The sequence below is a fragment of the Botrytis sinoallii genome (assembly GCF_014898435.1).
Source record: "Botrytis sinoallii strain Bc 23 chromosome Unknown BSIN_007, whole genome shotgun sequence".
Lineage (NCBI taxonomy): Eukaryota > Fungi > Ascomycota > Leotiomycetes > Helotiales > Sclerotiniaceae > Botrytis > Botrytis sinoallii.
The window spans coordinates 48,017-72,352 of record NW_024066034.1 but is presented as its reverse complement, the minus strand read 5'-3'; the positions used below and the strand labels follow the sequence as shown (position 1 = coordinate 72,352).

At 41.2% G+C, this 24,336-nt stretch overlaps 6 protein-coding genes across 6 annotated transcripts; 1 reads left to right on the top strand and 5 right to left on the bottom strand.

Annotated features, from left to right (window-relative positions):
• Positions 1-1,321: 1,321 nt before the first annotated feature.
• EAF02_004517 (uncharacterized protein) lies at positions 1,322-2,865 on the bottom strand (the record flags this gene model as incomplete). The annotated part of the gene is made up of 6 exons (XM_038900565.1): positions 1,322-1,730; positions 1,790-1,888; positions 1,956-2,042; positions 2,102-2,397; positions 2,465-2,544; positions 2,781-2,865. The coding sequence occupies 6 exons, from the start codon at positions 2,863-2,865 to the stop codon at positions 1,322-1,324; spliced, it is 1,056 nt and encodes a 351-aa protein (XP_038759077.1).
• A 2,033-nt stretch (positions 2,866-4,898) lies between these two features.
• On the bottom strand, positions 4,899-5,413 carry EAF02_004516 (uncharacterized protein; the record flags this gene model as incomplete). The annotated part of the gene is made up of 2 exons (XM_038900564.1): positions 4,899-4,919; positions 4,976-5,413. 2 exons carry the CDS (start codon positions 5,411-5,413, stop codon positions 4,899-4,901), a joined length of 459 nt encoding a protein of 152 aa, XP_038759076.1.
• Positions 5,414-8,296: 2,883 nt separating this feature from the next.
• On the bottom strand, positions 8,297-8,929 carry EAF02_004515 (uncharacterized protein; the record flags this gene model as incomplete). Its single annotated transcript, XM_038900563.1, has 1 exon — positions 8,297-8,929. The coding sequence occupies one exon, from the start codon at positions 8,927-8,929 to the stop codon at positions 8,297-8,299; it is 633 nt and encodes a 210-aa protein (XP_038759075.1).
• A 503-nt stretch (positions 8,930-9,432) lies between these two features.
• On the bottom strand, positions 9,433-14,333 carry EAF02_004514 (uncharacterized protein; the record flags this gene model as incomplete). The annotated part of the gene is made up of 5 exons (XM_038900562.1): positions 9,433-10,365; positions 10,420-11,801; positions 11,844-12,270; positions 12,319-13,619; positions 13,643-14,333. The coding sequence occupies 5 exons, from the start codon at positions 14,331-14,333 to the stop codon at positions 9,433-9,435; spliced, it is 4,734 nt and encodes a 1,577-aa protein (XP_038759074.1).
• A 4,511-nt stretch (positions 14,334-18,844) lies between these two features.
• Positions 18,845-20,420, top strand: EAF02_004513 (uncharacterized protein; the record flags this gene model as incomplete). The annotated part of the gene is made up of 4 exons (XM_038900561.1): positions 18,845-18,908; positions 18,985-19,314; positions 19,438-19,880; positions 19,980-20,420. 4 exons carry the CDS (start codon positions 18,845-18,847, stop codon positions 20,418-20,420), a joined length of 1,278 nt encoding a protein of 425 aa, XP_038759073.1.
• Positions 20,421-21,076: 656 nt separating this feature from the next.
• Positions 21,077-24,067, bottom strand: EAF02_004512 (uncharacterized protein; the record flags this gene model as incomplete). The annotated part of the gene is made up of 1 exon (XM_038900560.1): positions 21,077-24,067. The coding sequence occupies one exon, from the start codon at positions 24,065-24,067 to the stop codon at positions 21,077-21,079; it is 2,991 nt and encodes a 996-aa protein (XP_038759072.1).
• Between the last annotated feature and the right edge of the window lie 269 nt (positions 24,068-24,336).

The window sequence follows — 24,336 nt, the reverse complement described above, 5'->3', positions numbered from 1 at the left end:
ATAGACTATCTGTACACTTGTCTTTACACAAAGAAAAAAAAAAGAACCCCTCTTCCATTCAACGTTAAACTTCTAGCCCCTCCATATCACATCATACCTTAGGTATTGACAATAATTGCTCAAAGTGGATGAAGTGGAACCAATCAAAGTGGAGTAAGGGTCTTGCATTTTTCTTTTCTTTTTCCCGTTTAGTTTATTCTTTTTGCCAGACCAAAAGCGGTGAGTGGCCAGTATGGGGAAAACTATTGCGATTACATAATCCTTTTTCGGTACATTGAAACTTCACCAGATGAACACAATGCCAGTGAGTGGCGTCTGGTATATCTCAATGACAATAAATCCAATAACATCTTTTCATAGCTCAGTTGTCTTCAAAATGCTGCATCGACTTCGATAATGATAGTAGGATGCAGTATGCAGACTCCCCTCATTCATTCTTCGCCTGATTTTCTTCTTCCTTGTATTCATCCTTACCCTCGTCCTCATCTCTTCCTTCCTCCTCCTCTTCCCCCCTCCTCTTCCTTCCTCCTCTTCCTCCTTTCCCCGCCTCAGCCTAACCTTGCCATCAACATCTTGGTTCAAAATATTGTTTCCATCGTAGCAGCAACTAATATGGCCACAATGATCACTCATTAGACAGTGTTCGTGGCTCCGAGATCCTTGAAGTCGATCCCAATAGAGGGTTGTTGGGTTTTCTTTGACCCTGACATGGCTGGCTTTCCCTTTGACAATGATTTGGATTCTGGCTCAGCATATCTTCGTGGTTCTGAAGTATGAAACTTACGCCTTTCGATCACGTTTGTAGTTTGCGATGTTGATGGCCTTCTTCGAATCAACACTCGAGGTTTGCTGAAAGCTTTGTACATCCTAAGGTTGGTTCCAGGATTATGGGATACCGGTCAAGCGGCTTGATTTCCGGATTCATAATTGTTTACATGATATCCGTGGATTCAATACCTTCTATTTCTTATTTGTGTTGGTACCGGAGGTTGTGTGACTATAGTTATCATCACTGGCCCCTTCGTAGTCTTATTCGCGGCACAAGAAGAGAGTTGAATCATTTGAGACAATATCTACCGATTTTCCCGTTAGAACGCTCGTGATACTGCTACAAAACTTTGGTTTCGCCAATCATAAGTACAGCCATTGCCATATTCTGCCATTACAACTAAGCAAATGTTTTTTTTATCGTTATTGTACAAGATTCTGCTTCTCAATTTTTGTGGTCATGCGCTCGTTTATTCTTCATCAAATATTTAAATTGTTCTCCCTGTGATTCGACAACCTCTCTACAGATATCTATCCGTCGATTATCATCGCTTCACCTTGTTGGTGATATCGTATTTTCGCCTATCGTGGAACTCTCCTCAGCCTGAGCATGTTCCATGCTACTGTCGACCTTCTGGTTTTCTTTTCTATTCGGAATGTTCTCATTTTTATCCAATTCTGTCACCAATACGGTTCCACCACGAGACGTAAGATCGAGACCGGGATACATTTTTGGAGCTGGCTTAACCTTTTCTCGAGGTACCTTTGAATCATCCACCGTATCGGATGCTTCACTGCTTTTGGGGTCAACAGAGTTCTCACCCCGAGAACCTTTGCATCTGCAGCAAAACAAATTTGTGGTTATCAAGCCAGCTCTCAAAAAAGACTGCTCATATGTGCGCAGGAATTTTGAAAAATGCCAGGCACAAGCAATGATAAAGCCAATGAACGTTTCGGTAATTCTGTCGAAATTGATCCATTAGATCGAGACATAAACATCAAAGGTGGGACTGATACTTACGTAACTGACATTATAGGTACCAACCACCAAGTGTTGTCCCCGTGTGCACTACCGTGAATAACACGATACACAACGCTCATTACTGATGCTACAATAGCACTATCTGCAACGTCAGTCATTGAAACCATTATTTAGTTCAGAGCAGGTAAAGATAGATCAAACTGACAAGAATCCAGTGGCGAAGATCAACCCTGCACCTAACTTCTTCCTCCGAGTCATCTTCAATTTATTGAGTGCAATTATCGGTAAAACGCTAAGAGATGGAGGTATTAGCAATGATACGACAGGAGGACTAAAACCCATTTCCCTCACAATAGATAACAATCAATGGCTAAGCCAACTACAGCCGTCGGGATGCTAAGAGCGTTTTGTTGAATCATACGTGAGGTGAACAGGTGCTTCACCCATCCTTCGCCGCCCAGTGGAACAGCCAAGCATATCCCGGCAATGGTAATCGCAGAATACCATACGACGGTGAATGAAAGCCCGATTAGACACGCCATCTTCATCCACTTCATGCTACGGATTATTTCCATATATGTCAAAAATATGGTTGTCTTCACTAAGCCCAGAGTGAGAGGAGTGAGCCATGGTAATAGACCAGTTGTCTACAGACTTATGTTAGTTGGGATACGAAGAGCTCATTAATTAATGTGACAGCGCGAGGAGACGTACAATCAAATTGCGGTAGGATAATAGTTGCGAAACTGGAAAATCCCAATTATGAAGCCCGAAAGTTCCATTACCTGTGGCGGCTAAAATAAGGTTAGTTACCGTCAGTGATTGAATTGAGCCAGAAGATGCCATGCGTACACAATATCACAACGACATAGAGAGTGACAGCAACAAGCTATTATTGAAATTTACAAGTCAGTATGATCCAGCCTTTGTGAATTTCCAAGGATTTTGCATACTACTGTAAGACTAAAGGTCACTACGAAAAGCCTGTCAGTTGTGGGTGCTTTCTTAAGTAGATTAAGGGAAAAATCACTATCACTCCACCTCAGCTTCACAGGTCGCATAATCCAAAATACCACCCAAGCTCTCACAATTATACATATTATCATCAAACACATCATAATAGTAGGAATAAGTATCAGTATCTCTCTGTGAGAATCGGGATTCTCCTAGTTGGCAGTAACGCCCGGTGGAGGCTGAAATGCTGCAATATTTTCAAGCGTGGAGGAAGGTAAATTGGAGAAAATCTCCCCCAGATTTTCTTGAGGCATTCTGGGCATTAGAAACGCCCATAATTTTTGTAATGGAGCCATGATACTCGAATTAAGATGAATCTTCGGCTGAACGATACAGTATCTAAAGATTCGAACAGGATATACTGATTGAGGGTGAACTGTAGATGACTTGTCTCTTTAATTATCTCGACAATACTAGTCACAACTTGCTACATGTACCGGGCCGGGGCTCTTACTTCACAAGTGTGAAAGGATCAGACGGTTTCTTTCTGTTCTCTTGACTTGGGATAGTAGACAAAGAGTTCTCATCTAGGCTTATGTATTCGATATCGCGTGATGGGATTTCAAATCTCTTCGTCTATTTGGTGTTTTCTCACCGCATGTCATCATGGGCAGCCATTGAAATCTTCCCTAAAAAGGCTCCGGCTCCCAGTTCCCATTTTTATTCCAGAGGGAGTCCAATTTCTCCCCATAATCTATATTGTACTCTGATTGGACACGTTCGTGTGAAAATAAAAGGACAGTCAAATAGTGATTCGGGGCTAAAACTTGGCAGGGAACTATCCCATCTGACGTGGGAATCATTAAATTTTTTGTTTTCTATAGATGTTCCAAAGCTTCTGTATATCGCTAGGAACAGGAAAACGCTTTTCATTCATCTGACTTAAAAGATCTAGACCAAGTTGGTAGGTTAATAATCAAGCACGACAAAGAGATGGCCCTTCGAGAAGTAATCCAGAAAACCCCAAGTTCCCTACAATCAAAGAAAGTACTCTTTCTGGAAAGCGTGCTAGTAGACCTTGGCTCCTTGTACTCCTGGTACTCGTTAACAGTACCCAAAGAAAATGATACCCAAAAGAAAGAAATCTACACGACATTAGATCTGGTCTTGGTTAATAAAAATCGCGCTCCAAGAAAGTGGCAATGACTTTCGCACTTGACGACTGTCATCTCAACTTGAGTGGTATAGTTCAAGGATTTTGATGAATAATTGAAATTCTTTGACTGGTCTTCTTTCTACTCGCTGGTTTGAAAGCCCAGTACACACAGTCACAGCCGAAAAAGTAGCGACTGAAGATGTTATACATCTGGTCTCATTGTAACCAACCAATCTTGAAATTATATATGGATTGTAAGATTACCAAACCTAGGATTGATTAGTTTGGTAATAAGATCAAGAGATGAACCACCGGGACGATCGATGTTGAATCAATAGCCGAAGAATAAGTCTAACTACTCAGGGACAACTTAGAGTTAGGCAAATGAATTCACAAAGATTTTGACATGAATATCGGCCCTGCGTAATTGACGACGTTCCTGAATTTACAAATCGCAATCTACAGATAAAATTTGGATGACCCTTTTACACAAAAAATTCATCACGAAGGGCAAATGATGCACCGATCTAAAAAATCAGCAGCAAGATGTTTTCGCTGACTTTTCATTAAAGGGCCCAGACATCTTCTGCGTAAGATGTGTGGCTTTCCTTCGTATCATCATGAGTGCCTTCGATAATTTTTAATGTGCTACTTAAGTTGATGTAAGCCAAGGCTCTTCCTGACTTGCATTTTATCAAAAGTCAAAGTAGTGTTCAATAGTTTGGCCATTGAGTAAGATTTCGTTTTATGCATTTAATACGGATTACAAGTCACGGATAAATTATAGGGATAATTGTATGTGCGAAAAAAAACCTGTCTATTATTCAAATTTTATGTGTTCTAATTATTATTCATAGTCGTTGATTCGTTATTGTCGTTATTGTCGTTGTCATCGTTGTGGTTGCTGATCATGAAGTCATCAATTGTTAACCCATCTAACACAGCCGTACGCAAGAGTAGCAAATCTAATCAATCCTGTTCCATCCAGGCCAATGAGGCTTCTTTGCATCTGTCATAATTCTGCTTGCGACGAAGTGCTCATGGATCCTCGGTTTGATTCTAATCCTATTTATCAGCATTTACGTCGCTCAGATAGAAGGGCTGTTGAGACTTACATCCCTGACGGCATAATTGTAATAACAGTTGACATTGGTTGCAGGGCTATAGAAAGCCTCTCCAGTGCCTTTGATGGCCGCAGCTGGGCCAGCAAAACTGCTAATAGTGGCCGATGCAACAATCTCTTGATAAGTAGCCAATGTAGCATTTTTTGGGATAGCGGCTGACAATTTGAATGGGGTTTTAATGGCGATATTGAGGCCTTCAAAGGTCACCGATTTTTTAGCGTTGATGACACCGACAGCTTGTGGTTCTGGGTAATCTGGGAGAAAATCTGGGTAGTACCAGAACGCGGAGGCGTAGGAAGCATGTGTGAGATTGTTGTAGCAGTTGGAGAGAATGTAGAGCTCGGCAGTGTCGCGCTTGGTTGCGGGGATTGGAGAGGAGACAGAGATGGCAGTGAGAGCCAAGAGGCCAGTGATCAATGAGGCAAGCATGTTTGGCGATGTGAGGCTGATAAGGAGGATAAGGCAGATCTTATTAGGCGGTATGTGATGTAAACGAATAGTGGATAGAATTTAATTTCTCGTCTTGGTGATGATGGGGAGAAACATTACACAGAGACAACACTTCCTTATATAATTCTCAAGCAGCCCGCCTTGGACTCATCGCGCGAGGAATAAAAGAACCGCCTCGCCCATTCTTCTCAGTAACTTGGATCTGATGCTCGTGTCCAAAAATGGCCTGACGAGCTTCGGTATAGCAAGTACTAGGTTAGTTCACGATAGCGTAATCGCAAAATCCGCAGTCAGGACATGCATTCCTAAGTCCCCATGCCTTCAACGAATGTCAAGCAAACTACAAATCATGAATACCACGATGGAAAACCATACCTGTAGATCTATCGACCCACTATCTCTGCGATTACTTTTCATATCTGCACCGGAGGTTGGGACTAATCTGGCTTGGAACTAGGCTCCGAGTTCCGAGAAAATCGACGTGCAGCCTGCAACATATGCCCTCAGCCGATATAACATTTCTGCACTGCACTGCACTGCACTGCACTGCACTGCAATGCAATGCATCTCGCATACATCTAGTACTGTGGACAAGTAAACAACTCACTCTATTGCTGCACTTGCGAATAGAAACCTGTTCATAGAAGCTGAACCATATGTAAATTGTAACCATTGGGGAAAGGCGTCCGAATGGCTTGCATCTCGCTTATAGAATACTAAAGTCTGTCTATTTAATGAGCCTATTTAGTATATGGAAGAAAACAATAAGGAACGCAATTGATATCATGGTCCAGAGTTTCCCCACTTAGAAACAACTACTTCAGCATTCCAGGATAAAGAAAAACGAAAACTAACGATGGATGGATGGTCCACTTGCTTACCACAGCCAGCCTGGAAGAAAAACGTCGGAATTATCAAACCCCCTGTTTCCGCTTGCCCTGCCACGAAGTAACTTTTTAAAATTGTGGTAAAACATCGGATCCGGTATATCATGAAGCTTCAATAAGGTTTTGATATTGACTCCGACCGCTTGGATCCTACCTCGGCTTCACCCAAACAAAATCATACAGGAATTTGATATTTAGATATTCAATCACGAAATCAGTATTCGATTCCATTATAACGTATTCAAGACATAACATTTGAATACAGCAAAACCTCTCGATAAGGACCCCCCCTATAAGGATAACCTCTTTATAAGAATATATTTTTCAATCGCAAAAATTTTCAGGGCTAAAAAAGGCCTATATCTTTAGAACCTTTTTATTAGAATATCCTTATATTTCTCGATCCCAGGATCACGTATATATCCTTATTGGACCAATAGAATCATCAGGATTAGCTATCACATAATAAATATACTAGGGTTTTCAAGAGATTCAATTGAAACTCTAAAAAATGTCACGGAAATGGCCCGATCGGGACTAATCGGAAGGAAATTACTACTATATCGGGATTAAGCGGGACCTCTATACAAGGATACCTCTATATATCCTTAAAAAAGACTACAAAAAACCGGTATCCTTATAGAGAGGTTTTTGCTGTAATTCAAAGGTTTTTTGATAAATGTATCTGAATCTCGATTCTAAATGTTGATTGTTTGATTTGATATTGAATATTAGAGAGTGGGTATATTCCTAGGTGTCTCGTTTTTGCGCCCATATGAAGCTCGGTTACTGGAATTGTCCAAGATTTTTTTCTAACATATCCATGAAAGATGTATCGACGCCTCTGTGACAAGTAACTTTGATCGGAGCAAAATAAAAGTCAGTTGTTCGGAGAAAGCACGTACTTGGATGCTGCAAAGCTGTGGCTGCATCGTGTAGCCCGTGTGAATGTGTGTGTGAGAGAGTGTGTGTTGTGTGTGTGTGTGTTAGTAGCCATGGTATAGGATGTATGATGGCTGAGAATAGACTGCATCTAGGATCATTGAAATGTCGGTCTGCAACAGCTGTTCATGGATGGAAAACCTAGCACAGTATAATTATTTTGCAGCCAAAAGACTTCTTGATAATGAGTTGTTTCCGACAAAGATGGGTCGTTGTCGACTTCAATCCCATGAATATCGGCGAGTTCCAAATGAAATGCAGCGACGAATTCCGGCTTGAGCCTGGTTGCGGTTGAAGAAAAGTTCATGAGGGATCCATCAAATAAACGCCAATGCTGATCGGATCTCGGGTTCTATGGAAATCAAGACGGATTGCGAGACTCCCAAGGAATATTTGCAGGGAATCGCTGCAACGTACTTCATTTGGAAGGTGGGTTTTCCCGTCCTTTTGACAACGGTTCGAAAAGTGCTGTAAGATTGGCCGGTTTATTTTTTCAGAGTACTGCGGTTGGCAACAATATCCGGGAGAGTGGGAGTGCGAGTGGGGTGGGAGTAAGAAGGCATTGGAAAGGAATTATCTTCAACTTCATTGATATTGATCGTTATCATATGTCTAATCTTAGTTGCCAAGTTTTCCCTCTGCATTCTAATGTATTCATCGGGAAAAATTGGTGGTTCCATATCGATAAATTCGCATTATGTTGAAAATCCCATCCCGGGGGAACCCTATCTTTTCAAGCTCGTCCGAGATTTGGAACTGCTCAATCTTGATTGTTGTGAATCATTGAATGGTGCAATTCGCATGTTATTGAAGGCTACTCATATTCATAGACCACAATCATCTCACCATTGTGATTTTTAATAGCCCACACTTCATTTTGGAACATAGAGGCTTTTCGTTCTAGACTTCAAACAAAATCTTCAAATCCTTAGACTGTTTGACGTACCGGATTCAATTTGAGTGTTGAGTTAATCTCGTTTATGAAAGCTCACAACTAGACCGCGCCTGCTATGTCATATCCACTCCTAGAGTCCTAAAGACAAGAACATTTCACAGTAAGGTATCCCAAAACTTTCCCAAAGCGACCAACGTATCTATTGCATTCGTCTTTCTCGCCGTCTTCCCGCCGCTCAAGCATCTCGGAGATACTCCTTTGCTTCGTTACCTCCGCTTCTTCATCTCTCATTGGCTCTGGTCCAAGTCCTCTGTCTCCAATCCGTCGTTCATTAGCATCAAGATTCACACCCTCAAATATCTTCTCGCCGTCCTCTCTGGTTTCTCCCACAAAGGCAACAGATCTTCTCTCTTCGATTCTTGACGTCCTTGATCCAGCACCCGATCCAAACCCGAAATCACGGGCTATGTTCAAGCCAGGTAAGTCGATACTAGGTTGACCAAATGTTTCTTCCTCTGGGAGTGAAAGTGTCAATGACGTTTTATATCTCAATGCACGCTCTGGTTCTCCGAGTCTGCGAATTTTCTCCGGAGAAGGTGGGGATGAAGCTGAAGTATTTGGTGTGAGATTTGCATTAACTTCTCTTGTTTCTGCGGGATATCTAGTGGGACAACTCAATGAAGCTGTATGAAGAAATGAAGCTCCAGGGGTGGAGGGTCGAGAATGAACCCGTGTTGGAGGTTTAAGGATTGGAAATCTTGAATCAATCATATTCCAGAGTTTTTTTATTTGCTTCTCCGACGCTGAAATTTGGATTTTCAGTTCTGGTGTTTGGAAAAAGAGAGGCAAAAAAATAAAATAAATGAGTTGAAACACGAGGCTCATTTGGTTATTAGAGCAATCTGAGCTAAGACATATGGTGTTGTGGTGAACCCATCGATGTTACATGTGTCAATCAATGTCTTTGTCCTGGGAAATTGGTGTGACGGCGTTCTCCCACGAAAGATCGAAGCTTGAGTATCCTCCCGAAATATTAAAGCTGTAGTGAATTGGCATCTTATGTGGCTAAGAGTCTGCTTCAACTAGACTCACTTTGCACCTCATCAATTCTTTTGATGATTTCCAAAGAATTGGTAACGTCATTGGAACTTGTCGAAAATATTCCAGCTCAGCCTCTAAGTGGCTGCAATGGGCTTCGATTGCTTGCTTTACGAAACTTTGCTAGATATTACAGGGCAGGGAACTTCTTCATCCCGGTAGATTAAAATGTTACCTTACATTACCAATAAGCTCTGTATGGCTCCCACACTAATCGCGGTAAAGCTAACCATGTAACCCGCGATCGTAAAGGCATCCTGAATACTATGCGTATAAACTGCCCAAAGAATTCCAAGCAGTAAGCTTCCAATCCAAGAAATAAAGGCGACTATCCAAATGCTTTTCATGTCCCAACCTTCCACAAACTCTAGTCCCCAGCCAAAGTTTGTAGGTTGTCCTTTTTTACAAGAAAGTTTCTCCTTCAACTTCTTAGGGAATCGGTCAAGACACACAGTATCTTCGTCGGCGTGATCAGGATGCAGAAAGAGGTGCATGAGATTATTTTCACCAATGGGAGGAATCACTTCGGGAGGTGCGGGCGAGTAACGATATTCGATGTGGTCGGGAGGTGGTTTGACATCTTGTTGACGCACGTCGATGAGAGAGCTGCGGTACATCTCGAAGTGGACAAATTTTATCGATCTGAGAGTCTTCAATGATATCAGGCTCAAGAATCGACTTCTCATTGATTTATAATTAGTTCGAAGTATAGTGAAGAGTGACTGATCAGATTTAGGTTCAAGATTGTGAAGACCCAACTGCAGAAGTCTAGTGGCGTAGCGACCAGATGGGTAACATATAAGGAGATATACATTCTCGACTGGAAGCGGTATTGGTCTTACGGTGTTTGGATTGTTCGAATCAAGTTGATTCTTTGATGGTTCGTGGGTGGGTAGGCCAGAGGAGAGACTTTTCCTCGAGGAGTTCGAAGACCAGACAGTGAAAATGGAAGATAAGCTTTTCGAAAAAGATTTGCTGCAGTCACTGAAACTTGAACTTCGGTTTGTGTTGGTGCTACCAGAGTCATTATTTGTGAGAGCTTGCTTAAGTCGATTTGCTGCTCCAGGACGAAGTTCAGTGAAATCATCATAAATTTTCTGTCCACATTTCTGCGGTTGTTAGTTCATGATTATAAGTTTCTGGACTATCGCATAAAAACTCACACAACGCCATTCAACCCGTGTCTTTCCAATTGCAACTGGCGGTCTTCCGCATGTCGAAATCTTATTAGAAAATAGTGCCAACTTTTGCCAGATTGGTTGGTATACCCCCCTAATTATCTCTGACCGTGTGTCTGCTAAATACCGTTGGAAATCGTTCAATGCCATGAGCTGAGTTCTGTTTTCCCCTACATCTTTCGGGGTTGCAACAAGTTCACTCTTGAAGTCATCAGATTTTCCGGGTAATGCAATCGCCCAGTTGTTTGTCTTTGAAGATAAACTATTTCGTCGACTGGCTACCATTGGTAGCTGTGCTTTCTGTGGATGAATGAAAATTCGTAGTTTCTCCCGAAACAATTCGAAGGCTTTTGAGTCCTTGACAAAAAGTTCAAGATGTTGAAAGTCATCGGAAGCATCTTCAGAACTCTCAGATCCACTATCCGAATCGTCATCTATGTCCAAATCGCACTCTATTTCTTCTTCTTCAACATTCAAAGGGGCAGCTCCACTGGAGTCACTGACATTTTTTGTGCCTTTTTGTTCCTTTTCTGTCCGAAGAGTACTGCAAATCACATGTGCAGAGTTTCTTGCACGAAAACGAACAAGATGTGCGGCCTGTCGCTGTTCTCGAGTTTGAGCTTCTTTTCGTAGTTCGACAGCAAAGCCCTTCAGTAGACGGCTGAGATTCCGCTCAAATCGTTCCCGAGACATTCCATTCTCCTGCAACGCATCTTCGCAGAGTGGCTTTATGATCGCATCTTCAAGGAGTAAACGAACTAAGCGGTCAGTTGCAGTCTGAGATACTGAAAAAGATGACATCGAGGACCCCGTAGCAAGTGACATTGCTGAAAATATACTATCTGCAACCGATACCACGGAATCCGTAGTGGAGAACTCAAAAGAGTTGTCGCTTTGGTCATCAAGTATGTCCTCGATTGGTAGTCTCGAATGAGAATCATTGTTTGCGCCATTTTCAGATAATGTCGATGACGAGAGAGTTGAAGATCCCAGGCCTCGATCATTTTGGTGGCGGGTAAGAAGATCACGAATTGCTTTGATATGTACTTCTCGATACATCGCTAATGTTGTTCGTGGCCAACCTTTTTCGTGCAACATGCTGTAGACTTCATTTCCCAGCATTGTTATCGCATGATCCAATTCATCGCCATCCATTTGCCCTAGCCACTGTGACTTTTCTAATATTAACTTTGCCAAATCAATTGCTGTCTCCGCTAGTTTCTCTTTAATGTCTTGCGAGTCAACAATCTGTGAGTTCGCCGGAATCTCGGGAGTATGTATCCATGTTTTCCCTGAACTTTGCTGTTGGGACAACTTCACAATGTCTTTCCTTCTATTCTCAGACGTATATTGTTTCATGCGCTCTTCTTGTTAGGCCATAACAAAGTCAGATGCCTTCAAATTCTTACCTTGAGATGTTAGTAAATTCGTATTTACATCAACAGTATCTCTAGTCAACTCGCCACGGCTTTCTAATCTATGATCATGAGCAACAACAGTCCAATCATGATAATTCTCTGACCGTCGAAGTCTCTTGACAGTGTTTGTATCGTAAGAACCCGCATGATTCTGGTATCCGGCCGAACTATTTTCTGCGTCTAAAGAACATTCGAGTTGGGTACTTTTGTGAGCTTCGCTAGTTGGACCCATGGTCTGGTCGAACTCATTAGCTCGACCAGAACTTAAAGCTTGTTCGTTAGTTGAAGCTACAATATAATTTTGGCTTTCGATAGAGATAGAATTAAGGATTTCTGGACTGAACCCATGTTGCCATCCGTCAGTAACAGCTTTTTGCTGCTCATTGGCCATGAGATCCCGTTTGGCGATCATGTCACCCTGTTTCATATTAATAAAAGTTGAAAGAGCATGGAATCCTCCACGTACCGTATCCTCCCTACCAGACTCATTGTATAATCTCTTAATGTGAGGTAAATCTGACAAATCGCTGGATTTCAACTCTGAAATAGTGCGCTCCGCCAGAAAATTTCGCTTCAAGAATTCCCAGCCAAGTTCAGTCAAAGGACGGACATCTTGGATAGTTGTTCTATATAAGGGTATGTTGGCTAGCAAATCCTTGATTAAAGGTGGATCAAGTTCCGCACAACGTCTCTCGATCTCTGCCCTTCTTTCAGCTCTCAACTCCGCAATTTCGAGTGCAGTTCTTTCCGGCATGGGCTTTGTGTATCCATATCCATCGTGACCTAATTCAGTAGATAGCTGACTCGAACTCTTTCTGTGGGTATCTCGGTTTGATTGAATACCCATGTCAAGCATTTTACTCCCCATGGCATTCTTCCAATGTGTGAACTCTTCAATACCTAGAGATTTACTGGCAACTGGAGATTTAGATACAGGCGTGGAAGGTGCCTCATTGCCCCTTTCTATAAGCTCGGCGCTGCCTTTATTTGATCGTGATACAATACCATCCCCATCTTCCGAGATATTTCGATGATCACGCAACCAGTGTGCCAATTCTGACGAGGAATTCTTCTCAATAGCAGCCATGAAAAAATTGATCTGCGAGGATTTATCAGAAGAGGTAGGGTCAATTCCAAAGCTCTTCTCGAATCTGAGATAACGGTAATGGCATTGATCAGCCGTCTTAGTTCCAACTACCGTTGAGACAGCGGGCCAATCTTCCAATCCGAGTCTGGCAATAGTTCTTAGCAAAGAAGCATCTTCTGAGGTCGACCATCGCACAATATCAAATTGATTTTGAGAGTTGACATTGTGCGAATCATCAGTGTTTCGAAAAGCTTTCCCAAGATCTCGAATATTATTGCTGGTAAAATTCCTCGTACCTGTGAGGTTATCTCTTTGTTTGAAATCAGATTGCAAAATATTTATTCCTGCAGCCCCATCTTTGACTGTATCTGGAGATGACTCCACTCCCGGAGCTGTCGATTGTCCAAAGAGTCTTTGCGCTTCCTGAAGCTTGCCCTGCTTTTGATAAACATGACCGAGCCTGTTTGCTGTGTTGCGAGTTGTGGGGTGATTGCTTCCCAAGTATCTTTCAAAATTAGCCAAAGCTTGAACATACATCTCCTCAGCTTTAGTCATACTACCCTGCCGGTAATAGATGCGACCAAGGTCGTTTATTACCGCACTGATTAGCATTTGCGTGGGACCGGTTGCATTTTGATACCCATTTAGAGCTCGTAAATACATGTGTTCAGCTCGACCAGCTTTCCTTGATCGAAGTAAACACGAGCAGTATTTTTCACGGTATCGATTGTGGAAATATCGTCGGGACCTAGTTCTCTTTGCTTGGCCTCAAGAGTTTGTAGAAGAGCCTTCTCGGTCTCCATCCATTGCAACTCCGAATCAATATTAGAAATCGCTGCAGCATGCTCTTTTGACTCATCTGCTTTGAACTGTTTTATCCTTCGACGATTCCGGTTATCCGGATCCACTAACAACGGCGTTTCCATATATTGTCGTTTTTTTAGTCGTCTCTCCATGTCCTCACACAGCCTATTGATTTCATCTCTGGTTTCGTCTGTTGCAAGATATCTTTTTTGTGTTATACGTCGCTGTAGGTCATCAAATTCCCTATGATGACGGCTCTTCATTTCATCGAGAGTTTCAAAGGCTTCTCTTGTCAAATCATCGCGTTTTGACCGAGCTATCTCTACAGGGACAGGTTCACTTGCTGCGGAAAGCTCTCGATTATTTTCGGCGACTTGATCTGGAGCTGACCGGCATGGTACAGGGCTAACATCATGATTGACCGCAGCAGGGAGCATCTCTGAAGATATTGGTTCGCGTCTAAGCTTCACCCGAGTAGAGTCATCTGAGTCCAACTCTGCAGGATCCAGACGAATTTGAGCTGTTTTCAGCCCTACAAAGTCGCGAGGTTTCGGTTCGCGATGGGAGGCAGAGAGGTCGTATCTTTGCATTTTTAACGGAATGCTGGAAGCTTTAAGTACCTCTGGCTGCTGCTCATATCTAGTCTTTTTGCAATTCGTGGAAATATGTTTCTATTTATAAGTCAGATTCAACAGATTCAATAGATTCGATTTGAATTTTCAGGTATACTAGCTTCAAGATCGTCATTTGTCGGAAACATTCCCTCACATTTATCACAATTGAAGGCCAGCCCAGTCGTATGCTTGTATTTATGCCATCGAAGATCTTTAGCCCTATAAAATGATCGAGGGCATTGATCACATTCGAAGGGAAGCGGCAACTCTACGTAGTCTGTCTGGACATCGGAGCGTATTGCCTGCGAACCGTCATTGTGACTATTGGCTGAATCACGAAGATTGCCTGATGCAGTGCTGTGTGAGGCTTCGCGCCCTCGATCTCCCGCTCCATCGCCATCATCAAAATGAATCACGTGGTCCTTCACCTCCGGTAATGTCTCCGGCAATGGCTCTGGAAACGAAAGTTCAGCGTCAGACATCGAGGAAGCTGGCTGATAATCACAATTCCGACAATGCGATACAAGCGTTAGTGAATTTTGGGAGGGTTGATAAACAATTAACGATTGAAGCAACAAAGTAGACGGTCAAAATCATATGTAAACTATAGGTGGGGTGCTGAGCACGATTTCTTCAGCCGTCGAATGCTTATATGCATTACATGGGGCTGTGTGGAGTGCAAGGCAAGTTGAGGGCGAAAAGGGTTTCCCATTATGCCCAATCGGTGGTCATCGAATCGAGGTAGTGTCACCAAGCAGTTACCCCTACGGTTGATGAAGATCATAGAGTCATCAGATGAACCGAAAAATGTTTGGTTCTGGAGCAAGGAGACGAGGGTCTGGCGAGCAAATCATTCGAATATAATGTTAGGCAGCATGTCGACGTCCTGCGATGAAATTTAATTTGCAGGGAAACATATTCCAGAACACAATCATTATTACCAGAAGATGTGGAAAGATTGGAATCTTTTAGTAAGATATGATATGATATGATGTGAAAGAATCCAAAGATGCATAATTTTTCTGGTCATAGATTTTGGGTTTATGGGAATTGTTGATGTTAGAAAGATGCGTCCACCTGGTCGAGATTATTCATCTTTTACTATTAGGCTTTCTTTCACACTGTCTGTGCGAATTTAATGACACTAGCGAGGCCCACGATAGCCTGCCTCGAGTCTACCTCAAGGTTGACCTTAAAATTGTCCAAAGAAATAACTCCATATTGATGAAGCTTAAGGCGTTGGCTACAAGGCGTTGGCTACGCTACTCTCTGAACCTCAAGCCACGGACTATATTATATTTAACCTTATCCGACTTAAATTCATTCTCAATCGTTTCATCGCAAAAAGCCAAACATGACACCAATCCCAAGAGTCCGAGTCCGTCTTATGTAAAGATATACAGAATCTTCATATATGAACTAACGTGGTTTATCAGCATGTGCACCATATCAGCATGTGCACCACTTTTACCTCAATTATTATCTTTCCACTTCAACACGCGATTTATCAATAATTCATTATGCAATCGAATAGTAAAGAAGCACAAATACTTTTAGCTATTGGAGCTATTCAAAGAAACAAAAAACTGAGTATTCGGAAGGCTGCTAAGCTATATAATATATCATATACAACACTCATCCGCAGAATAAATGGTTTGACCCCTTGTATAGAATTCCGACCAAAAAGTCATAATTTGACTATTTTGGAAGAGAAGGTTATTATTCAATATATATTTGATATGGATGATAAAGGATTTAGTCCTAGAATAAGTGATATAGAAGATATAACGAATAGTATTCTGGAATCGAGGGGTAATAAGAAAGTTGGAAAGCTTTGAGCGAATCAATTTGTATAACGATATCCAGATTTAAAGACACGTTTTACTCGTATTTATGACTTCCAAAGAGCTCTCTGCAAAGATTCAGAGCTTATTGGAAAGTGGTTTTGATTAGTGATGAATATATAAGCCAAATATAGCATTCTCAATTGCGATTTCTATAATTTTGATGAAATCGGCTTTATAATGGAACAAATATTATCGCATATAGTAGTTACTAAAGCCGATCGATACAATAGAAATAAAGCTATACAACCTAACAATCAAGAATGGGCTATAGCGATTATTTGTATAAATAGAGAGGGTTACAATATACCTCCGTTTCTGCTAGTTAAAGGCAAATATCACCTCTCAAACTGGTATACTGAAAGCGGTTTACCATACGATTGGGTTATAAAACCTACTCCCAATGGATGAACAGATAATAAAACCAGTCTTAAATGGATTAAGTATTTTGATAAGCATACTATAGGTAAGAAAGTAGGTGGATATCGTATGCTAATGCTTGATGGATATGAAAGTCATTAATCTATAGCTTTTCGGGAATACTGTAAGGAAAACAATATTATACTACTTGATTTATTGTCTTATTCTTTGTATTTAACTCAACCACTTGATATCGGTTATTTTAGTTCTTTAAAGCGTTTGTACAGTCGACAGATCGAGAATTTTATTAAGGCACATATTATCTATATTACCAAAATCGAGTTTTTCCAAGCTTTCAAAACTGTATATATTAAAGCAATATCCATATCAAATGGGAAAGCTGGGTTCCGTAGAGCTAGGCTCATTCTATTTGATCCGGAAGCTGTACTTTCAAAACTGGATATTCGAATAAGGACTCTATCAAATAGATCAATCTCAACCAATCCTGGAATATGACAATCTCAAACACCTTATAATCCTATTGAAACTCTTTTTCAATTTACTTTAATCAAAAGTTGTATTACAAAATATCTAAGCAGTTTCTTTATACTTATATTTGAGATGGTTGCAGCTTTGGCTAAAGGTATAGAGCTCCTAGCTTATACGAATACACTTTTAATTGTTGAGATTCATAATTTTTGTAAAGCAAATAAAGCATTTAGTAAATATCGCAGAGCTCAAAAGACTTTGATACAAAAAGGAGGAGCTCTTTCAGTAGGAAATGGATATGATATATTGAAGCAAGAGAATATAGATGATCAAATATGACGCGATGAGTACATAAATAATAGTTCTTCAACAAGAAGGCAATCTACTATATGACAATGTAGTAAATACAGTAGTGTTTTATATAATACACGAACTTGTTAATTGGATCTAGTATTAATTAATCTTTAGATTGTATATAATTTGATTCTATTTTATAGCGTTGTTGTTATTTTATATTAATATAATGTGGGTAATTGAGGTAAAAGTGGTGCATATGCTGATATGGTGCACATGCTGATAAACCACGTTAGCAGAATAGAGCCTAGCTTACTCAATCATCAGTCACGTATCTCTATATTGTAATAATATTCAATAAAAGATATCTTTTATTATTAGAATACTTTTTTTAATTATTTTTTTTTCATTCTAATAATTTTTATATTATTTTTATTGAAAATTTTATGACTTTTATTTCTTTTGTATTTTTTGATAAAGCTTGCAAAGTTTTTCTAACAAAAAACATATATTTATAGTTTATTTAACAAAACAAAATAAAACTAATCTAATAAATTAAAATACAATTTTATAAAAAATCTGATTTAAAAAGTTTATAACTTTTAGTTTTTTTTATTTATTTCTAATAAAAATTACTAAGCTTTTCTAATAAAGTACTGTTTGATTTTAATAATCATCGTCTCCAAAAATTTCCATACGATCACAACGATGTTCATTATATATTCTCACACTTAATAATCCTCATCAATATTTACAATCATAACTATCTCATTTTGTACTCACCCTTCCACATTTTTGAGCCATGGCAGCCCTACGAAAGGCCCAGAAAGAGACATTCCATGCAAGGGTATGAGAACATGGAGACTTGACCGTTGAAAAATGGAAGAAAAAAGGCAGAAGACACAGTCATCATCTGGATTCTGGATACTGAGATGTCGATTCATCGAGCAACATACCGTGAATGTTTGTACCTGCATCAATTATTACAACCAATGAAATGATGCTTGTATAATATTCATCGTTGCAACAAGAACACATTCACAACTTCAGGAGTCAACCTTCATATCAAAATAGATGAATGATTCTCCCAGCATATACGAAATTCGGATGATTATCCTGATGTGGAGTGGAACGCCTTTATTGCTGTAAGCATAAATGGTACTGATACGGAGAACCACCCCCTAATGCGACATTTGAACGACCAAGCTTATTTTTTGACTTTGTTTCTCCATGACTAGTGGTCATCATCAAAAGATAATTGGCTTCGCCAACTCAATGTGTGTGAATGTTGAACGGGCGCAGTAAGCCACATTTTACATCAGAACAATGGACCATGACAAGCAGAAGATGTTCTTATATATTCCACCTGAACCTCAAATCTTGGTCAACAAATTTTGTTAACAACATGCAGTTTATGTCATGTTTGAATAATCTCTAGATAATTTTCCACTCAATATGCATTCATGATTGTTCGTTTCATCGTATTGAGTTTTTGTTAAAATGAAGTTCCCTAATATTGCGATAAGTTTTGCTGTGCTCGGCGGACTTAGGGACTTGGCATGCGGTAAGGTTAAGCGCAACCCCAATGCTTAAATGACACCACTACCGCCACCAAAGTAACGACTAATAAAGCTTCACAGTCTCTGCACTCGCGGTCTTTGCTCCTTCAGATGGTCCAGTCTATTCCCTGGGTATTCCTCCGACAACGGTTTCGACTGGCACTGGAAATATATATTTTCAACTCAGCGCACCAGATTCATATCAATGGGCTGCACTAGGTATTGGGCGCACCATGGCCGGTGCACATATGTATATAATGTATAGCGATGGCAATGGAAACGTTACCGTTAGTGCGAGGGCTGGAGGACAAGGTCACGTAGAACCAAAGGTTACTGGAGGACCAGGAAGCCAGGTGCAATTGCTTGCGGGTAGTGGAATTACCGGAGGAGTGATGAGAGCCAATGTTCTGTGTAGGTTATGCTGTAGTACCCGGAGACTTTAGTTGTTTCTGAGCTTCGGAAACAATCTGAAAGTATTGATATGGGAAATTTTATCAATAATCAGTTCTGTGTAAGCTGATGGACATTAATTAGGTACGAACTGCCCTCTTCCTAACACAACATCCACTGCTTTACCATGGATAGCAGCTTGGCACTTGGGCTCTCCAATCGACAGTACTTCGACTTCGTATACTATAAACCAACACGACGATAGTAGCTACCGGCAATTTACCTATGATCTCACAACTGCTGTGATTGAATCGGATGAGAACCCATTTTTATCTAATGGTACAACTGCATCTACATCGGGAAGTGGAAGTGAAGAGCATGGAATATCGGCCTCCACACTCAACGCCTATAGTATTGCCCATGGTACTATAATGGGTATTACCATGGTTATTCTCTTCCCGGTTGGGGCAATGCTCATGCCTATGTTTGGAAAATGGTGGATTCACGCAGCCTTTCAAACATTCAGTTTGGTGATGCTGACTGCTGGTTTCGGATTGGGTGTGAAGTTGGCAATGTCCAAGGATTATGTATGTATTTTCGTACATCCACCATTGAATTCATTGATTTCTTATGGAGTCTTCAGATTCGATGTTCAAATTCACAATGAAATAACTGACGTACAATAGCTATTCAAGAATCAAGGCAAAACGCATACAAGCTCTGGTCTAGCTCTCTTTGTCCTCTTAATTATTCAAGCTATCATGGGCCTCATGCATCACCTCGCTTACCGAAAACAACACGTTAAAGGATTCCTGGGATTTATACATATTTGGTATGGCCGTTCTATACTCATTTTGGGAATTATCTGCGGTGGCTTAGGATTGCAATTGGCGAGAAACACTAAAGGTGGTGAGATTGTTTATGGACTCGTGGCGGGGCTGGTCGTCATGTCTTATTTTACGATATTGGTGTTGAAGAACATAGGAACGTTTTTGGACAATAAAGTGATAAAGAGTGGAAGTGGAGAGGAAGGAAGAAACATTGGAGAAAGAATCCCGATGAAGGGTAGGATACCGGCGACGATCAAGCATAGTAATGAGCGATTTCCGGTGACTAGTCGGTTATAAAGATTTACTTGTAGCAGACATCGACTTGGAGGAAAAAACCCCTCAGGCATTGCGAAGTGTGTAAGTTTGAGAAGAGGATACTTCATTTATAAAGCAATGAGTAATCTCTAGAATGGCGTCATCAAACATGATGTCGGCAATGCGCGCATACACATGCTTCAGAGCACACTTGGGATTAACAGAAATCATAATATTTCAGTACTGAGTCTACATTTGTGTACCTAAGTAGATCGACTTCTCAAAAGAGTCCAGTAGTAAATACGTTTTGTATCTACTAGAAGACTATATCATTTACCTCTAATGATTTCCCTGACACTATACCTAGGATCCCATTCTTCACTGTACGCCTAGCCGGCTTCTCAACAGCAATTTCCAAGTCGATCTCATTTTCTAACATGGCTTTGAATTTAGAACAGAAAATGCAGATTCACCGCAGCTCGGACCTTTAAAAGGATGATTGTCTTTTCTATTGATCTCTCGGTATTCACCGATTTGACTTGGAAAGTGCAATGCCATTATTTCATGCTTTCTGGATCTATATTCGACAAAATAACTAATCTCCAATTCATTATTCCTTGCATCACTTCAACCTCAAGTGTTGTTCGAAACTTCATTCCGCTCTAGTATGACTTTTCCACCCTCAAAAAGAGTTTACCTCAAGCCCACTTCAACACCCAATCACTGCTCCATGCTCCATCACTAGTGACATTAGACAATTCTTTGCTGTCGAGTACTTGGCTAGTGGAATTATATGTCCATCCACTGAGAACAGCACCATTCAATGTAACGCTATTAACACTTGATGAAATACCTATGATGGTGATATTTGCAAGTGGATTATTATCAACGTAACTACCTCGACCTGATGCATAAAGTGAATTTTGCGTCATTAGGAAATCGACCCAAAGAGTAGCATTTGGAACCAGAGATTCTCCGTCATCTAGGTAAAGTTCGCCACTAGCAATTCCTTCTGAGCTGGATGCAATCAACAAGCCCCATGAATTATTTCTACATTCACGAGTTGTCAATGCAGGCTCTTGAATTGGAATAATGGCGCCACCCCGAATGTAAACAGGAATATGACCAAGTGGTGCATCAATTGTGATGTTTTGACCAGGAGATGAAGTGATAGCAGATTGATTATACCAATCATACCAAACCTGCCCTTTTCCCGATCCAGGGAATACACCATCGACGGTAGTAGCCCCTTGCTCTAGTACGGGTATCACCATGATATTTGGGCCGAGTAAGAATTGTCGATCTGCAGACGCTAGAGTGGGATCATTAGGAAATTCCCAGGCAAGAGCGCGCATCACGGCTGAGCCAGTTGAATGAGCCAGGTAGAATGTAGTATAGATATATGGTAGTAGAGTATATCTGATTGCAGTGGCTGCCTTAGTTGCATCAATGACGGATGCCCACACATAAGGTTCTTGGGAGGGGGCGGCCAAAGTATTATGATTTCGGTAAAAAGGAAAAAAGGCAGAGACTTGCATCCAGCGATTGCAGAGTTCCTCGTCAGAGTTTCCAGAGAAGCCACATGTATCTGCGCCGAACATAGGAATTCCAAATAAAGAGAATGACAGAGCTTGGGGGATGGAGAAGAACATGTAGGCCCACAGGGAGTAATTGTCGCCGCCCCAATGTCCGGCCCATTTCCCGGATCCTGCAAATGTAGAACGACCAATGATAAATGGACGTTTGGATGGAGAGACGTTAAGGAGAGCATGATAAGTTGCATTCAAAATTTGGTGCCCAAACAAATTATGATAGTCGTATTCTTGAGTCCCACCGTGATGCATTGCATTTGGTGACACGGCATGAACATCCAATGAACCTAAGAAATTGTTGATGGTGTACGGAGGGTAAACTATATCGCGGACCCCTGGTGTGGGTGTTGTGCGGATGTAACTCGTGGATGAGGACGATAATGAGGCGGTTGATGTAGCGTAAGCGGAGGACTGACTGGCAGAAGCGGAAGATGCAGCTGCGGCTTCAGTGGCATTTGTAAGATTGAATCCTTCTGGGTAGGTAAAGTCGATATTCCCTGGTTCGCCAGGTAGAAGGAACGGTGGATGGACGGGATTGAGAGTAAGATTATCGCTACCACATGATCCAACACAAAAAGAAGAGACTTCACTCATATCAATCCAAATGCCATCGAATGAAAAGTCTGAATGCCATGCGGTCAGCTCGTCTGACCACCATTGGTGTGCTCCAGTGCCATTCAACACGGATCCAATCCAATCAGGAAAGACCGTGTACCCAGGCCATACACTTCCTATGTATAAACTACCATCGGGGTTCAACATGAAACTGTCAGTTTCATTGCCACGGTTGAAAGGAGGGTATGCATCAGTTTCATTTTCTGGATTAGGGATATAGATTGCGGAGTCAACAATTGGAACAATATGTTGTCCATTGCCGTGAAGTTTTGAAATGAATTCAGCACCTTCAGAATATCCAAATCTGACTTCGTCAACTTCAAAGTCACGGTATTGATTCATGTAATCAATATCCAACCAGATCGTTTCTAATGGAAGGCCAAAGTTTGCGAAATTGTCTACTACTTTGCCGAGTTCAGTCCAGTTTGCGTAACCCCATCGACATTGGTGATATCCGAAAGTAAAATATTGTTGCATCGCTGGGAGTCCAACTGCACTCATTTGATATGCTTTGGTAACTTTTTCTTGTGTTGGGCCAGCATAAAAATACAAATCAATACTACCACCGAGAGTTCTCCACGTTATGTTTGATGGTTTCATCAAGACTTCCTGGCCATGAGCATTTCGTTGATAGACACCATGAGTGTAAGAAACGTAGTCTGCGGTGACATTTGTTGCATTTGCGACATATGTCATGTTTCCTGTACTTGCATCAATCTCGTAGTATCTTGTGTCAAGATAGATTCCGTGGTTGCCGTAAATGTTTGCGTCGATATTATCACCAACATCAGCGGCCCAGAAAGTACGAGTAAAGTTATTGCCCATACGAAATCCATGGATGGATTCTCCTAAGCCATAAAGATTGTAATTTTCTGGCAGGGAACTAGCAAATTCGATGAATTGGGTTTCGTAAATCAATTTAGTGCCGTCGGTAGAGAAGAGAACATCGCCTGTGGATTGACGCAAGATTGAAAACGAGAAGGTTGGATCGTTGCTCCATAAAAAGCTAAGATCACTATCCAGAGTAGTAGAGTTCGCATCGGCATCAATGGAGGGTTTCTCTACAAGAGACTCTGGGAGAATGAACCAAGAGCTGTTCGAAGGTCCCACATAAGTAGGAACAATCTCCACATGAAGACGATCTTTCGATTGATATTCTACTGTCAGATTGAGAAAATCTACATCCGTTCCATAAACATTGCAGGCATCACCAGCTAATGACAAAAATGCCGTCAATCCGTAACTAGTTCGCTTGATATTCGATGCCGTATAGCCTGGACAAACATGTTGCGGATTTAGTGCTTGCGGATCTTGAATATTTGGGATAACGGGTGCGCTCGCATCAACCGAAGCGGGAAGTGTATAAACGGAACGATAACTTGTGGTAGTATTTGACTGTGAAGATGTTGGACTTTGCGCAATTGTTGTGTGGAGAATTGCTGTGGCAAAGGCAGCAATTATGATACCAAGCCTACCCCCCATTGTTCCTCGGACGGGTTTAAGGTAGTGATAAACAAAGTCAAGAATAAGAAGCAGGAGAAAAATAGTCCATAGACCAAAGTATGGTGGAGAAACTGATGGCTGAGAAAGAAAGGTGGTGATAGCTTCCGGAGAGCAATCGAGTGAGTTTATATAATATAACCATCCCTCCTCCGCACTCCGCCTTTCGCCAACCCCGCCCAAGAATAGGTTCCGCATTAGATAGATCAACGTCATGGAAGAAAAAATAAACTTACTAAATCGAAGGATGT